Source organism: Phytophthora infestans, genomic scaffold (assembly GCF_000142945.1).
Source record: "Phytophthora infestans T30-4 supercont1.9 genomic scaffold, whole genome shotgun sequence".
NCBI lineage: Eukaryota > Oomycota > Peronosporomycetes > Peronosporales > Peronosporaceae > Phytophthora > Phytophthora infestans.
Genome location: NW_003303750.1, coordinates 3,414,993 through 3,431,767, shown reverse-complemented (window position 1 = coordinate 3,431,767; position 16,775 = coordinate 3,414,993). Strand labels below are relative to the sequence as shown.

Here is a 16,775-nt window from a genome sequence, read left to right as displayed (position 1 = left end):
CAAGAAACGTACTTAAGTGGGAAATATCATAAAATATCATGTAGTATCTAATATTTTTCAGTTCTCCGAGCTAATATAAAAATATTATGTTAGCTTTTGCAAAAATGAGTTACTATTAATATTTAATATCGAAAATAGTACTATTACTATCAAAAATATCATATGATATTTGGTTACCATTAGCCCCTGACTGTGACACAGACAAAGGCGATCGAGATGGAAAACTGCAAACGCTTGCAGCTGTTTAACGTTGATAGAGCGAAATCAAGACATTTGTTCTTGTTCTCTACCGATCTCCTCGTCGACATCGTGCGTCTAATAAACCTGCTGCCTGTGGCGATAGATTAATGCGCTCAGCAGTGCCAACACACAACGCCAACCTTGCCGTCACTCACAATTGTCCCGGTACTCACGGTTGATTAGTAATACTTCAGCTAGTCGAGCGTTAACGACATCTGATTGGTTAATGTAGCTCGATTACGCAATCATTGAAAAATATAATATCGTATTAACTAATATTAAGTTGATATTTAATAATATCATATTGTCTCAGAAGAAAATATTAGGTGATATTTTTTATATTAACTGGTCTACAGGTGATATTTTCACAATATTAACTTCACCGATTTTGGAGTTACCATTAACCCCTGATCGTATTAGCTAATATTAAGTTGATATTTAATAATATCATATTGTCTCAGAAGAAAATATAAGGTGATATTTTTAATATTAACTGGTCTACAGGTGATATTTTCACAATATTAACTTCACCGATTTTGGAGTTACCATTAACCCCTGAATAAGATATATTCTTTTTTTTTAGTTTGCGTAATCGGTATTAATACACCAATCATATACCGTTAAAGTTCGACTAGCTGAAGTACTACTAATCAACAGTGAGTCCGGGACAATTGTAAGAGTGACGGCAAGGTTGGTGTGGTGTGTTGGTGCTGCTGAGCGCAATAATCTAGCCTCATAGGCTGCATATTTATTATATGCAGGAAGGCTTAGAAACTGACCCTAGTATATTCACTGTGATACAGTCAAAGCCGGTCGAGATGGAAAACTGCAAACGGTTGCAGTTCGATAGAGTGAATTCAAATATTTGTTCTTATTATCTGCCGATCCAGAGCCATCACTACTGCTGCAAGTCTTTGCAAGAAACGTACTTAAGTGGTAAATAAAAAATATCATCTAGTTTCTAAAAAAAATTCAAATCTCTAAGTTTAAAATAAAATTATGTTAACTTTTGAAAAACTGAGCTACTATTGATTTTGAATATCGAGAGTAATACAATTACTATCAAAATTATTATATGATATTTGGTTACCATTAGCCATCCTGCCTTGTGGTCGCCTCGTTAGAAACTGCTCCTTGCGCTTAGAAACGGCTAAATTTATTCTCCTTGTTAAATTTAGTAAAGAAAAAAAACTGCCGGAGGTATGCGCTGCACCTCACTACTCGCAAGAACCTCTTTGCCTCCTGAAGTTTGACCCCTCTTAGTGCATGTAGCACGCGTCGTCTTGTTGGAAACTGGGATGATTGCGGACCAGTGTCTGGATCTGGACCAGAGATTTGATGCGCACGGCAGCTGCGTTCATCTGCATGCACAAAAAGTTAGATAAGAGAACTAGGCGAAGCTAGTTAGCTGTCAATCTCACTCTTTCTTTTGCGTTGTGATACTCAAGTGTGCCAAAGTGCTGCCGATCAGGCATTAACAGGTCTTGAGCCCAAATGACCAAAAACACGGACGAGGACAGCGGCGACGCTGCGTCAGCGCAGACGACCGCTGCATCTGCGACCAGTCACGAAAGGATTGGTACAGTGGACGACACAGAAGAGAAGAGGGCCGCCGTCACTCACAATGACGGCGCTGACACTGGCGCTAATGCGCCACGCGCCGGACACACGACCGAAGACTTGGTCGCCCTAATCCAAGGCATGGCCAATCAGATGGACACCATAAAGGTCGCGTACGAGAAGCTGTCGAAATCCCAGCAGATGATGCGTCATTAGCTGGAGGCGGATGCGAAGCTCGGTGGCGCGCAGCGTATGAGCTCTAGCATCTTTGCTTCGGCGTGGGTTAAGAATGCACATTGATTCACTCGGAGGATCGCCGCAGACACCGGTCACTAGATCGCCGGCAATATCAGCTGGACCGCCGCAGTACTTTGGACAGCACCCGGCTGGGAATGAGATGCCATTGTCGTACCTACAGCGACTGTACAACGCGGCACAAGCGGATCAAGTGTCTGCGGAACGGGTAGCACGAGCAGATGCTACTGCGGCACAAATGCATGAATGTCCTGGAGGACAGGGGGCTCAGATGCACGCCGCGCGTGCGGGCCTCCAGCAACAACAACACCAAGTAGTGAGATACCCAGATGCGCGACAGAAGAAGCTGACGATTCGCCCTTTCGACGGCAAAGATCTGTACGTGGGGCTGGGCTCGGGCTTCCTGGAATGGGGAAGGTGGTTCGAGTGCAAGATGAATTTCGCGCAGTCTGTTTTGGATTTCTGTGGCTGAAAGACGTGAAGGTGGATCGTTTTGGAAACTACATGGCAGGGACTGCCGAAAAGGTACTTCAATAAGCAGGTGTATACTTGGTAGGCGCAGCTACCCACGCTCCAGTACATCATGGAGAAGATGTTGCAAACGCTTAAGACGACTATCACGCCCGCGCAGGCGATGCAGCTGTTTACGACACCCAAGGACCCGAGACGCTCGTGGTCGGAACACTGCATGTACCTGGTGGCTATCTCCGAGGCTTCTGGGAACAGCGCTGAGTACTTGGTCCTGAATAACATCGTACAGTATGCGTCCGTGGACTTGCGTACGGTGCTTATGGCTAAGGTGGATGGATCAAGGACGGACTAACTGCAACACGCGGAGGAGCTCGCTCATTTCGCTCAGTCCTGGGAGATCAAGACGGGAAAGGACAAGAATCCTGGGCGCGAAGTGGTGAATACGGGGTGATCGGGGGAAGGAGACGCGAACGTGTTATCGCTGCGGTGAGGCTGGGTATCTGCGTGCGGCCTGCCCAAAGAAGAACAAGGAGCCGGACATCACGTTGGCGGTGAACGAGACGTCGGATAAGTTCGACGATACCAGGATCTTGGATAACGGCTCGAGTCGGCACCTGGTGAACGACGCGTCCTGGCTCGAGGACGTGGAGCCGTGTGACGACCAGTGTGTACAGCCGAACGGCGAGCCACTCTCGATCAGCATGAAAGGCTCAGTGACTCTGCGGGGCACTGCGTGCGGGGTGATACAGACGGTAAAATTGTCCGACGTTTATGACGCGGAGAGCGTGGTGCACAATTTGATCTCGTACGGTCAGCTGGACAAAACGGGCTACCCACTTGCCCAAAAGGGCGAACGACGCGTAGTTGTGGCCAAGGTTGGTGAAAAAGTGGCTTTCGATGTAGCGTTGCGTAGAAACGTGCTGGTGGTAATCGGAATAGCGGAAAGGGTGTCTAGGCTCTGTCCGAAGTGATCATGGCTGCCCTTGAGGAGGAGGAGGCAAATGGGTCGGGCGACGTGTCGAGCAACGTGCAGCAAGGGACACAGGTAGATTTCCATCGTAGGCTCGGACACTTAAACTACGATGCTGTGAAGCGCCTTGCAACGGATCCAAGTTCGGGCACCAAGCTCACGGATCACAGACGAGTGAGCTATTTGACCTGTGCGTAGGGAAAACAGGCTAAGAACAAGCAATCTGGAAATGATAGGGGTGCTCACTCGCCGATCCATCGCGTTGGGGCGTCATTTGCTCAGGCTTAAATGGCCCGATGACCTCACGCGATCGACTTACCAATCGGTATATGATCAATTTTGTCGATCAGAAGATCAACTACTGCAGGGCTTTCTTAGCGAAGACGAAGGACGCTGCAGCCAAGCCGTTTGAACATTCCTTACGTTCTTCGAGAAGCGTTTCGACTGTAGAATTCACGTGCTGATGACCGATTCTGGAGGCGAATATCAGAATGTGGACTTGTTGCACCACTTCTACACCCCGTTCGCGTCCAGAGCTCTCATCTCTTCTTCCGCGGCCTTCCGCCATTACTCAGGTCGCTGGCTACGCATAGACTCTCCATATTTCTCGGGGTCCACTTCCACTACGCTGTTCACGCCACTGTCCGGCGTATCCTCCTGCAGAGCTGACTCGTTCACTCCTTCCGCAGTCCTGCGCGCTATCGAGCGCGTCACGTGTCTGTCGCGCCGCCACGCCTTCTTCGCACGATTCTCTCCCTTAGCCCCTCGCCTGGTCTTGCTACCAGCGCTTGCTACCATATCCGCATTCTCTGTGCCGTCCGCGGACTCCTCCGCGCCGTTCCCATCCGCATCCTGAAGATACAGCTTATGTACTTGCTTGTTCTGTTCCTTGTTCAGGGTTTCGATGTGTGTACGTGTTGCGTGGTTATGACCACACGATCCTTTGGTAGGTACACCTTGGTCTCCTCCCCGATGCCGACAATCATTCCTTGCTGCGCCCGCTGCGAGAAATGCTTGTTACGAGGATCTCTGTAAGCCGTACAGGGAGACCAGAAGCACCATCTCACCGAGCGACGGCGTCTTCTTCTCGAGCATCTCCAGCGGCGAAGCCCGTACAGGATTCGAGCTCGTCGGCGATATGAAGGATGTAAGCTGCGTACTGGACCGCGTCGCCCCAGAAACGCAAAGGAAGGTCGCAGGCAAAGATCATACACCGAACCATATTCATGATGATCCTATGCATCCGCTCAGCTTTCCCATTGATCGCCTGGTTGTTAGCCTCGCTGCGCTGTCCCCCCCCCCCCGTCCTCTTGCAGAAGCGTGCGCCTCGAGAGGTACGTACAGTTCACACAAAGTAGGTGTTTAAGACCAAGCGAGACGCTGAGGGAGCAATCGAGCGCCTGAAGGCGCGGCTCGTGGCCTGTGGAGACGAGCAGGAATTTGGGGCCAACTACAGCATCACGTTCACCGCTGTAATGAACATAGGAAGTGTGAAGATAATACTTTGTTTAGCGAGGAAGTGGCGCGTACATGCGAAGCATGGGGACGTGCCCAACACGTATGTAAAAGCTGACAAGGAGGCGGAGCTGGACATCTATGTCCAAGTGTTAAAGGGAATGACGATCTCCGAGGAGATTAAGCGCATGCTTGGCGTCACGAGCCATAGGGAACTTGTGTTGAAGCTACAGAAGGCACTATGCGGACTCAAACAAGCCGGCCGTCTGTGTAGCAAGCTGCTACATCGGAAACTGGTAAGTGTCGGGTTTAATCAAAGCCTGACTGACATGTGTGTATACTACCGCTGGCGCAACGGAGTACTAGCTGTGGTGGGTGTCTATGTAGACGACCTGCTGGTCACGGGTACGGAAGCGGGAGCTGTGGATGCTTTCTTCAGCGAGCCTGTCTGTGAAGAATCCTGGAGTGGCAAGCAAGTTCCTGAGCGTGCGTATGACGTACGACGCGGACGACAGTTATCACCAGGACCAGGTAGTAATGATAGCGGACATGCTGAAAGAGTTCGGTATGAAGGCTGCGCATGCGGTTCGCGTACCAATCGGACCTGAATGAAATGATGAGAATGCCACTGAGGCATTGACTGTGTCAGGAGGGGATGACGGAGTGACTGTGACGATGTTTCAGTCGTTGATGGGGAGCTTGATGTGGGTGGCGCGCTGCACGCGTACTGAAATCGCTTTCGCTGTTCACAAGGCGTCGCGCAAGATGCACAACCCGTCAGTCGGGGACTGGAAGCTGGCGAAAAGAAATTTTCGCTATCTGACCGGAACGAAGGAGGTGCGGCTGCAGATGAAGGGAACGAAGGAACGGAACGAGGCTTTTGATGTTGTAGCTTTTAGCGATGCCGATTTTGCAGCGGACAAGCAGGCCAGGAAGTCCGTTACGGGTGGTCTGGTGACGTTGGATGACATGCCGGTGAGTTGGGTGTGTAAGAAGCAAGGGGGAGTCTCTCTCTCTACGATGGAAGCTGAGTATACAGCAGCCTCTGTGATGGTGACGGAAGTGCTCGGGGTGCAAGAATATTTGGGGAGCTCGGGGTAAAGCTCGTTGAGCCGATACTGCTGCTGGTGGACAACCAGGTCGCTCTGAAGCATCTCGACGGAGAGACGGCATCGGCCAAGGCGAAGCACATTGATGTGCGAATCAAGTTCGTGAGCTCATACCCTCGGCGAGGTGTACTGAGGCCTGGGTATAAGGAGAGAGCGAACATGCTTGCGGATCTGATGACGAAGGCGCTAAGTGCGCCGAGAATGACGGCGTTGCGCGAGAAGATCGGGAAACATTAATGAGACTGGAGCGAAGTCCGTCGAAGGACCATGGAAAGCAGAATGCAAGGCACTGCCGGCGAGGAGGAGTGTTGGAAACTGGGGTGACTGTGGACAAGTGTCTGGATCTGGACCAGAGATTTGATGCGCACGGCAGCTGCGTTCATCTGCATGCACAAGAGGTTAGACATGAAAACTAGGCGTAGTTAGTTAGGCTGTCAATCTTACTCTTTCTCTTGCGTTGTGAGACTCAAGTGCGTCAAAGTGCTGCCGATCAGGCATTAACACGTCTTTCTGCTCTATCTACGCTCATAAAGATCTTGGTCTCCATGGTTCTCACTCCACTCATTTGGTGTCATCTGACCCGATAGCAGAGCTCTCACCTGCGCCATCACCAAATGCTGATCCTGAATCGATTCTTTTGTTTCTCTACTCGGTCATGGTAGGATTTACACACTTCGCCCTGCTCTACCAGTGCCCAGAACTTAATATCCTCAAGATGGGCTTGTAGCTCAGCGATCTTCTTCTCTAGTACCGCCTTCTGCTCCTTTCGAATCGTGTGCGTCGCCTTGCACTTTTTGTAAGCACGTTTCTTCTTCTCGGGCTCTTTTGGCACAGGAGAAGTCGAGCCTGAGGCAGAGGACGCTGGAGATTCGTCTTCAACAGTTTTTCCTGGGTCGGTAACGAGATACATCAATGAGCCGTCCTGAAGATTCGACGGCCAACAAGTAGATCCGTTCCAGACCTGCAACTGGCGGTTGGACACGACCATGAGCACATTCTGTGGCTGACATTTTACCTTGATAGTGGATTTGGCGGTGGAGACTTGGAATAGATCCATGGACGTGGAGCAGGAGGTTTTGATGGTATTTACTAGTCAAGCCTTCCGAGCATCGACGACAGTGTCGGTAAATGCTCAAGTGATGACGTTGTGGATAAGTGTATTGTTGGAATCATAAATTTAAGAGCTTTGTCGAGCACGGAATATGAAAAAAACTGTTCAAACGCCTCTGTATGGTAATAGAAGTGCCTTTTATTTCTTATTAGAGTTTTTCGGCTGCTCTCACCAAATAAATTACGGTGCCGACGTTGACGTTCTTGACAGTGGGCCGAGTGAAGTTCCAAGAGTGCTTCGAAGTATAAATAGGAGAGACGCTCCCGTGTGCGTTTTGTCACTGACAGCAAGACGAGGTGAAGAGGATACTGTCGGTCTGCAGGCTCGACGGGACGGCCCAGCTTTGGCCATTACGGTAATGGCAATAGTGACGTATGACGGTCCGTCATGCCTGCACTTCGACTCCAAGTTGGAGGCTGGGACACGCATGACGTGCTTTATAGAGAGCCCTCTCAATTTGAATTTTGCTTCTCGTCGTCTACATGTACCCAGTGTATCAAGATACATGAATTATAACGTTATTTGTTTCATGTTACGCGGCTAAGTCCGAAAAGCAAAGTTCGCTCATTGCTATCACCATTACCGTATTTGACGATTCCGGATGAACTGTGGGCCCTCCACGCGCCACCGCAGCCCTCGGCTCGCCCAAACAGCCATATATCGCAGGCGTCCGCTCCATGGAGGCAAGTCTGACGCGAATATCTCGAATCCTACGCCGTTGAACGACTTGAATACTAAGAAACCGGCACCTACAAGACAGATAACAAGCAGATGCATAGTGCCACGAGCACCAGCGGCGACGAGAGCAGTGCCGATGATGACAACACAGCCTTTAAACGGCAAAGAACCGTCAAGAACGGATCGGAAGCCAAGCAAGTTGAACCGCCGCGAAAAGAACGCATTCCTACGCATAAGCTTCGCAAGGAGCAGAAGATGGAGCTATTAAGTCAAATCGAGCAGCTAGAGGACCAACTGAAGGTCTCAAGTCGCAGGCCATTGTGTCGAATGCCTTACACGTCAAGAAACATACTCAAGCTCCAGTGATGAATACAATTCTGCGGGACGCAGTGCAATCAAGACAATCGACGCTAGCGGAGATTCAAGGGCTCATCTCCGGGTATGTCCAGCAACAACACGATACTAGCCCCCTCAATACATTCATTAAGCTCGGAATGGATCGCGTACAGCGTCACCAAGAGCTGGTGGCCATGAAAGACACCAAACTGCAGACGACGCACGAGTTTCTACTGCGTCGCAGTCGAGGACTGGAGCCTGGGAGACAGTACTGCGAAGAAGAGCGATTCGAGACCTCTAGAGGTGATTATTGCGCCGTGAGGTTCGCTGTAACACATTTCCGCGGGGCTGCCAGTCTCCGTGCCGTATTTGACGCGGCGTTATTCCAGATTGCAAATGTCGAAATGTGTATGTCGGATGTTCTGGGGAATATTACAATTCGGGAGGATGATGATGACGGGGACGACAATGTCACTCAACTGAGATTAGTGACCACTACGGGATCTGCACCTCATGCTCCACCACTGGAGACCAACTCGCTGCAGTTTAATGAATTCCATGAAGCGACAACATCTAGTGGCCCCAATGGCACTGCAACCAGCGCGTTTGGTATTTTTATGGCCGACTTTGTGGATGAAGACGAGTTGTATCCTTATCGGTCACAAGAGCGGATGCGGAAGGACGTCACAGCAGCGCTACTGCTTACGCGTCTTCCGCAGGAGGAGCACTGGCATATCCATCGAGAGGGAGATGGTCGAACGAGATGCAGTGACGATGGGGAGCTCGTGGTCAAGGTCACGCTGTGGTCGCTGATCAAGTTGCACCATTCGGATCTGGACGTATCGTACGACTGTTTAGAGGAGACACGCCATGAAATTGGCCGCTGGGGCGAAGAGCTCGTTCGGGCCATGCAGCGGACTCTCACACTCAGACGCACGCACTATTAGAAAGTACATGTAATACTTTGTTAATACCCGGTACATGTACTTGGGAATTATCAGTTTACCCATCGGATTGTGGATGCAAGACATGCGCGCACCTGCGTCGCGTCAACATCGAGGGGCACGGTGCCCAGGGGTTAATGGTAACTCCAAAATCGGTGAAGTTAATATTGTGAAAATATCACCTGTAGACCAGTTAATATTAAAAATATCACCTTATATTTTCTTCTGAGACAATATGATATTATTAAATATCAACTTAATATTAGCTAATACGATATTATATTTTCAAAGATTGCGTAATCGGGCTAAATTAACCAATCAGATGTCGTTAACGCTCGACTAGCTGAAGTATTACTAATCAACCGTGAGTACCGGGACAATTGTGAGTGACGGCAAGGTTGGCGTTGTGTGTTGGCACTGCTGAGCGCATTAATCTAGCGCCACAGGCAGCAGGTTTATTAGACGCACGATGTCGACGAGGAGATCGGAAGAGAACAAGAACAAATGTCTTGATTTCGCTCTATCAACGTTAAACAGCTGCAAGCGTTTGCAGTTTTCCATCTCGATCGCCTTTGTCTGTGTCACAGTGAAATACTAGAGCAAATACTCGTCAGTCTTAAAGCCTACTGCTTTTCTAGAACCTGATCGAAAAAGTTATTTGGCTCCGCTCGGTAAGCTGGCAAGAAACGTACTTAAGTGGGGAAATATCATAAAATATCATGTAGTATCTAATATTTTTCAGTTCTCCGAGCTAATATAAAAATATTATGTTAGCTTTTGCAAAAATGAGTTACTATTAATATTTAATATCGAAAATAGTACTATTACTATCAAAAATATCATATGATATTTGGTTACCATTAGCCCCTGACGGTGCCACCGTGTTTTCACGGGAGTATTCTGATTACTGTTTAAAGTATCAAGCTATTTGCTGCCAGCGATTAATATTTGGTGGCATTACCTCTTTCATTTACAGATTCGAGGACAGCACTGCCAGTGCCTAAATATGACGTCGGCTGGCATGATTCGACTGTGCATGTAGACGAAGAGGGCTCAGCTGTCTTTGAATCACCGAGGGATAATAGAGCCGGTGGATGCGATTATGGTAAGGTTTTGCCATGCCTTTATAGAGCAATCGACGGGGTACCGTTGATGATGCGTTATTTGTTATAACATACATGCCGCACAAACAGGGGGCCCAAAAAACTTGTTTGTAAAATATGAAATCACACTTCTCTTTGTCCAGTAAATACCTGTGCATTTGCACCCTATCATCTTTAACAGATGTGAGTTACGTAAGCCACCTCATCTACTGTACCATTTCATGTCACAATCATTTTCACACGGAGTGACACATCACCGAACAGCGTTCACTTCCCACTCGCAATCAAGCAGCAGAGAGCACATTCGCCATGGGACTTTACGAGCGCCGCGTGTCCCCCACAGCATCCATGGAGGCATACGACGCAGAACAGGACGCGCGCGACTACCACAGCGGCATTTCGCGCTCTCTGCGGCCACCAGAAGCCTCCGGGCGCCCGAGTTATTCCTCCTCCTCGTCCTTCCCGCGTTCATCTTTTCCCGAAGCAGGCCGCCGCCATATCTCGCCCGGCGGGACCCAGGACAGAGCCGCCGCAGCGGACAACCTTCTCTCGCTCATCCAGATCGTCAATCCAAGCCGTAAGCCGCAATACGAGCAATTGAGACGCGAACACGGAGCATCAGGCCATTTCATGCACCCAGGGCTGGGGCGTCATCAGCGACTCAGGGAGGGATTTGGCAGCATGTCGGGTGCCCTGACGCCTCCTGGCACTGCAGAGGAGCACGTCGGTCGAGGTAGGAAGAGACTGGACCCTCCTACGAGCCCCAAGAAGAGGCGAGTCGGGAGACCTGCGAAATATGCCGCTACAGACGACGACGGAGACATCGCCAAGAGGAAACGACGGGATAAGAAACCTACGTATATAGTCCGTAAAGAAAAGAAGGCACTGCTCGAAGCAGAGCTGGTTCAGCTCAAGCAGCAGGTCATTCATCTCAGAAGAGCGAGTGGGATTCCAGACGCGTTCTTCGCTGAGAAGGAGCAGCTCTATGCGCGCATCCAGGACAATAACAGACTCCGAGCAGAGTCCAGGAAGCAGGACTTGCTGCTTCGAAACGCACACGCTATTATGGCGGCCGAGTACTTGATGAAGTGCCCCGAGAGCCCCATCGAGACGTTTATCCATCTCACGGCCGATTTAAAGCAAAGACGAGCCGCTCTGGTCCATTTGAAGGACAAGAAGCTGAGACAAGCCGACGAGTTCATCACCGAGCGAGCCAAAGTCATGCCGCGCCTGACGCATTGGTGTCAGGAGAGCAAATTTGAGACCGAGGAGGGACATTTCTGCGCCGAGAAGATGGACAATACGCCGTTCCATGGCGTCAGGTCTGTGCGCCAAGTGTTCGAGGCGCTGCAGTTTTTCTTCCGGAATATGGAAATCAGCATCTCCGAGATGCTGGGGGACATCACAGTGCGCGAAGATGACGACAGCACAGCGAGCGACGCCTTCTCGAACCACCGACTGGTTAGCACCATGTCGCAGGGCGTTAAGGTTGAAAAGAACATTGTGAAGTTCTTTAAACTGGTCGAGCCAGATGTGGACGACGAGCAGGAAAGACAAGCTCCCTATGCTCTAGTCGCCACGGACTCGGTGGATCTGGATGATATGTACCCATACGTCCCTGAAGAACGCGTGCGAATGGACATCAACGCAGCCATGAAGTTTACGGAACATTTCTGTAAGAGACCAGCGAACCGGAAGACAAAGACACGCACGCGTCATCCACTGTATGGAACGGGGGGCTTTCCGTATCCTCGGGACCCCGAGGAGGACCAAGACGACGAATACGAACGTGTGGTGGTCCTAACGCGGTTTTTCCGGGTCAAGTTGCACCATACAGAGATGGATATCCCTCCCCACGTGCTCCAGGAAGTCCGTCAGGGACTCGCGTGCTTCTCAGACACGATGGTTCAGAGTATGCACCGTGTTATCTACGAGTCTCGTTAACAAACCGTCATGTTATCAGATCCTACGTAACGTATGTAGAAGTAAGCTTAGTTTGCAGACATTCATCCTTTTAACAGCAGAAACATGCATACATGTTTTGTCAATTTCATGCCCAAGCGCCGTATTGCGACTCGCTCATGCTGTGGACCATGTGAGTGTCACGCTGCGTTGAACCTCCTGCAGGACGTGTAGCGGGATGTGTAGGTCCGAGTGATGTAGCTTCACCCGAAACCACTGTCTACGAGCTCATCCTCATCAATCCCATCGCTTTTCTTTCGCGTAAATGACGAAAGCTCAATGCCGCAGAGACGTCTTTACGAAGCCGCATCCGATAGTAAATACGGGTAAAAATCGTCTTTACCAACGAGGGCGGTGGCCATGATGCCATACGGCCCTCCCTCCCCATCGTATTCATCGCACTGGAAGAACTTGATCGCGTTCTTTTAAAGTCCGTTGGAAAGCATCATGTCCTCACCCAGATCAGTTGTGGTTCTTTTCAAGTTGAAAAAGGGAAAACTGTGTTGCGCGTCCAACACTTTACTGCATTGACACTCGGCACACCCACAAACTAGTGCACGCCCAGCGTTATAGATGTAATGTCCTTCTTCCGTCAAGTATTATTATTATAGCCAGACTCCTTGCGGAAAGGTTGATTCGGATTCGCCGCAAATTTTGCTCATTCAAGGCGCAAACTTGCGATCGTCGTGCAGCAGTATCCTGACCCCGCAGAGACTGCAAGCAAAGGAAGAGAAACAAAAAAGAAGTTTGGACACCCTATATGATGAAGCTGTACGAAGTAACCCACCGAAAACTCGGCAAAAGCTGATTGGGCTGCAGCCATCGCGTTTTGTCGCTGCCTCTCTCTACTGTTAATTCGCCGCAACTTGGAGCTCTAGCTAAATACCACCTCCTTCCGGCCTGAAATCCCCGCATTTTGACGCAACATCGCCACTCGCGCTTCCAGAAATGTTCCTTTTCTTCCTAATCAATAGCAGGAGATTATTATACATGCCCAGAACAGCTATTTTAACAGCGGAAGTAAGTAATTCGAGCCCTCTTGGCTATTTAAATGGACGTCCTACCATTCTTCTTTTTCTTTGGCGCCGCTTCGTCCGTTGCCGAGCCGGTGGCTCCGCATCCGATGAAGGCAGCGGCTCAGGTAAGCTGACAGAACGTGATTTTGTTTTTGGTCATTATCGTTTCCAAGAGCAAATTATAACACCAATTACTAGAACGAGCTATTAAATTCTAAAGTGCATTAAAATGAAGAAGAAGTCCATGCTGATAAAACAAAGAGGAGGAAAATATGTATTAAATATTACAGGTTTGATTTTAAGGAAAGCTGATTATGGGATGGATACCAGTGGGATGCCTCCATCAGATCTTCATTCCCGCAGTTTGAGCTGTTGGCACTGCCAACTTGCCATCGTAGTACGATTCGTACATGTATTTGTTGTTGCCAGCAACAAATACGGAAGGTTTTTTTGCATCCAGAAGATAAGCAAATCGAACATCTGCCCTTTTTCGATGCTCATGGGCTTTGCTGTTCCACACGAGCTGCGTTATGAAATCAACAGTCCGCATTTTGCCCCCTTTCGAGTAACCCAACTGCTTGACCATGCGCTTCCTTCTCGTCGCTGTGGTGGCAATGATGGCCCTCGTTTCCAGCTCCACTGCTGCGGTCGCTGAGACGTCAAATGACATCAACACGATGAACAACAACCAGGAATTTGCTCGATCTCTGCGCAACACGGAGGAGCGCTCGATTGCGGCAATTCTCGCCGAAGCGGGTGAAGAGGACCGCGCAGCGTGGAGGATCAATTATCGTGCCTGGTACAAGGCTAAGCTGACGCCGACGCAAGTCAAGACGGTGCTGGGCGTCTCCCAAGCAGAGATGAATAATGTTGCGAAGCAACTCCAGCGACTATACCTCGGCTACTACTCCTTCTACACGGCGATGGAGAAGAAGAAAGAAGAGAAGAAGAGGCTGGCCACACCTTGATCCAACAGTTTGTATCAAGAGAATTGGATTCGTACGCGGATTAATCGAAAGTAATATTTCGCATGTGTTTTAACGAAGAAAACACTTTTTTTTTGCTCATCTCTACTTTTCGGAGCTTGGTCTTAATACCGATTAAAAAATACTACAGTAGTATTTTAAATGATCTTTTATCGAAGTTTACATTTTTAGACTATCTGATGCATGAAAACGTTCGCTTGTACAGCATCACAGAAAGCGAAAAAAGGCACCACACCGACCGCGAGACACAAAACAAAAACTAGAGCTACCGATTTGGTTGTAGTGTTGGCATTGCGTGATTTCTATGCAGAGAATTTATCTAAAACTCCTCATGAGGCGGAAAGAGAATGACATCCGGTATCGACGTGATGCCAGCACAGCAGCAAGTACCTCCTGCTCTGGAGCTGCTGCTCTCAATGAACGCGCTCTAGCCAACCAACATACAATTCACAATAAGTGAACTCCGTCGCATCACAGTCGCAATCTGAGAGGCGTCGAGGGTGAGACGAAACTAATCTAAATCCAACCAAAGAATTTAAATGTATGTATACATGTAACCAACAAATTGGTTCGAAATCCAAAATTCTCATAACAGACCATTCCATATACTAGACGTCCACCCCGTCAAAACGAATGACGCTCTTTTGCTCTGTACTTCGTTGCTGTTTGACTATATTCTACCAAAAATTACTGCTTTATAGAGCTAAGGCAGGGCTTTCCGTAGTGGGCTCGTTTAGCTAAATCACACCATTAGTTTAGCAAATATGTCAGTAAAGGAGAAGTAGGACTTCGTTGGGCTTGTGCGACTTTATGTAGGGGTAGGCAATTTTGTGTACACATGATACACCATTTTTCTTATACTACAACAGGCATGCCCTTTCAGAGAGGCCGCGGTAGGGTAAGGGCAACGGCTTTTTTCTGATGCCAATTGGATACATTTCGCACGGGACGCATCCGGAGCCTGCGCACGTTTGAAAAAATCTGCGCTTCACTATCGAATCTACCGCGAAGCTATCTGCTCTACTGGTGCGAAGGGCCCACAGCGCACGTGCGACTACCAAGGCTATAGGCACACGTAATTTATGAATAGTCTGTTTTGGTCCAACGTAATATATTTGTTTTGGTTATTGTATGCAGAATGGACATCTCCGAACTCCTGTCGACGCCAGGATACGTGTGTGACAGTTGTCATCACGACTTTGAGCGGTCGGACCACCTACGGCTGCACCAGCAAGGACGCTGCCGCGGTATCTCTGCGCCCCCGTGCCAGCTTTGTGACGTGTGTTGGCATTGGGTCAAGGGGAACAGGCACCATGTCACGCGCCATCAGCGAGTGAGTAGGTGCCGCAATCTCGCCGATCGCATCGAGCACCGGAACCAGCTGGCTGCAGCGAGGCGACAACGCGACGCAGCATACCACCGAGAGCGACGTCGTCTGCAGCGGGAGTCCGTTGGAACCCAAGAACAGCTGGTGGGACCTGACGATGTGCAAGGTCGCTTGGACCAGCTGCTCGAGTCGGATGATAGGCATGATCGGTCGGACCAGGTGGATGATTTCGACACGGACAATCCGACTTAACATGATTACACCCGAGATCAAGCTGCTCGTGATGACGATGATTATGCACATGATCTTCTTGATCAGCTGCTGTTGACTGGAGATGATGAGCTATCGGACATCGTTGCTGTTCCCAGCTTTTTGGAGCTAGAACATCTAGACAATGACGAGTCAAGGTGCACAAGATGATCAAGTCCATCAGGAAAATGGGAAAGCGGAACACGTCCAGGCACAAGGTCACCAAGAATCAAGTAAGGCTACGGGGCGCGACGGTGTTACTGATTGCGTCATATGCCTGGATCCTTTCGATGGTGAGACATGGGTGTGTGACCAAGACAGCTGTCGGCAGCCGTACCACCGTGAGTGCATCAAGCGAACAATCCCCGCTGACCCACGTTGCAGTAGCTGCCGAGCCTACGTGCACCTTGAAGTTGAAGACGATGAAGTAATAATTGTGAGGCATGTGGCGGCACCACCAACGTGTGTGGCTTGCCTCAGGGTCATCACGGGCGTGGTACTGAAAGGACCTCAATGTAGCCACACGGCTGACTACGAGTGTCTCGTGGCATACAACGCTCAGTATCTGCGCAATATCCGAGCCCGTGACTTGCAGTGCCCAGCGGGTTCGCAGCCGTTCCCAGTCCCCGGTGGGCTATTCTTCAGTGATGAGGAAAATGACGAAGGATCGGAAGACAACCCCTTTGAGTATGAAGAACCGGATGAGGAATCAGAAGAATCAGAAGGTGCGCAAGACGATGGAGACGGAGACAACAGTGTTGACGAATATCACGCGAGTGACTTCAGCAGCTCTTCTGACAGCGATGAAGATTACGCCCCCTAAAGATAGGGAGTAGGCATGAGAGGTAGTGCCTTAAAATGGAAGGTGCAAATCCGTCGTTTCAGTTTGTATTGGAATTTGTAAGTATCAAAAGTACAAAAAGAGACGATAGTACAATAAAGGGCGACGGTACAATAAGGGACGACAGTATATTAAGAGACGACAGTACAATAAGGGACGGAC

The 16,775-nt window shown here is 49.4% G+C and overlaps 5 protein-coding genes across 5 annotated transcripts; 3 read left to right on the top strand and 2 right to left on the bottom strand.

Annotated features, from left to right (window-relative positions):
- Positions 1-2,638: 2,638 nt before the first annotated feature.
- On the top strand, positions 2,639-4,352 carry PITG_06090 (uncharacterized protein; the record flags this gene model as incomplete). The annotated part of the gene is made up of 5 exons (XM_002998234.1): positions 2,639-2,854; positions 2,915-2,962; positions 3,018-3,401; positions 3,482-3,670; positions 3,987-4,352. 5 exons carry the CDS (start codon positions 2,639-2,641, stop codon positions 4,350-4,352), a joined length of 1,203 nt encoding a protein of 400 aa, XP_002998280.1.
- Positions 4,353-6,667: 2,315 nt separating this feature from the next.
- PITG_06089 (uncharacterized protein) lies at positions 6,668-7,117 on the bottom strand (the record flags this gene model as incomplete). Its single annotated transcript, XM_002998233.1, has 1 exon — positions 6,668-7,117. The coding sequence occupies one exon, from the start codon at positions 7,115-7,117 to the stop codon at positions 6,668-6,670; it is 450 nt and encodes a 149-aa protein (XP_002998279.1).
- Positions 7,118-10,524: 3,407 nt separating this feature from the next.
- Positions 10,525-12,278, top strand: PITG_06088 (uncharacterized protein; the record flags this gene model as incomplete). Its single annotated transcript, XM_002998232.1, has 1 exon — positions 10,525-12,278. One exon carries the CDS (start codon positions 10,542-10,544, stop codon positions 12,174-12,176), a length of 1,635 nt encoding a protein of 544 aa, XP_002998278.1.
- A 1,516-nt stretch (positions 12,279-13,794) lies between these two features.
- On the top strand, positions 13,795-14,178 carry PITG_06087 (secreted RxLR effector peptide protein, putative; the record flags this gene model as incomplete). Its single annotated transcript, XM_002998231.1, has 1 exon — positions 13,795-14,178. The coding sequence occupies one exon, from the start codon at positions 13,795-13,797 to the stop codon at positions 14,176-14,178; it is 384 nt and encodes a 127-aa protein (XP_002998277.1).
- A 751-nt stretch (positions 14,179-14,929) lies between these two features.
- PITG_06086 (uncharacterized protein) lies at positions 14,930-15,778 on the bottom strand (the record flags this gene model as incomplete). The annotated part of the gene is made up of 2 exons (XM_002998230.1): positions 14,930-14,933; positions 15,417-15,778. The coding sequence occupies 2 exons, from the start codon at positions 15,776-15,778 to the stop codon at positions 14,930-14,932; spliced, it is 366 nt and encodes a 121-aa protein (XP_002998276.1).
- Between the last annotated feature and the right edge of the window lie 997 nt (positions 15,779-16,775).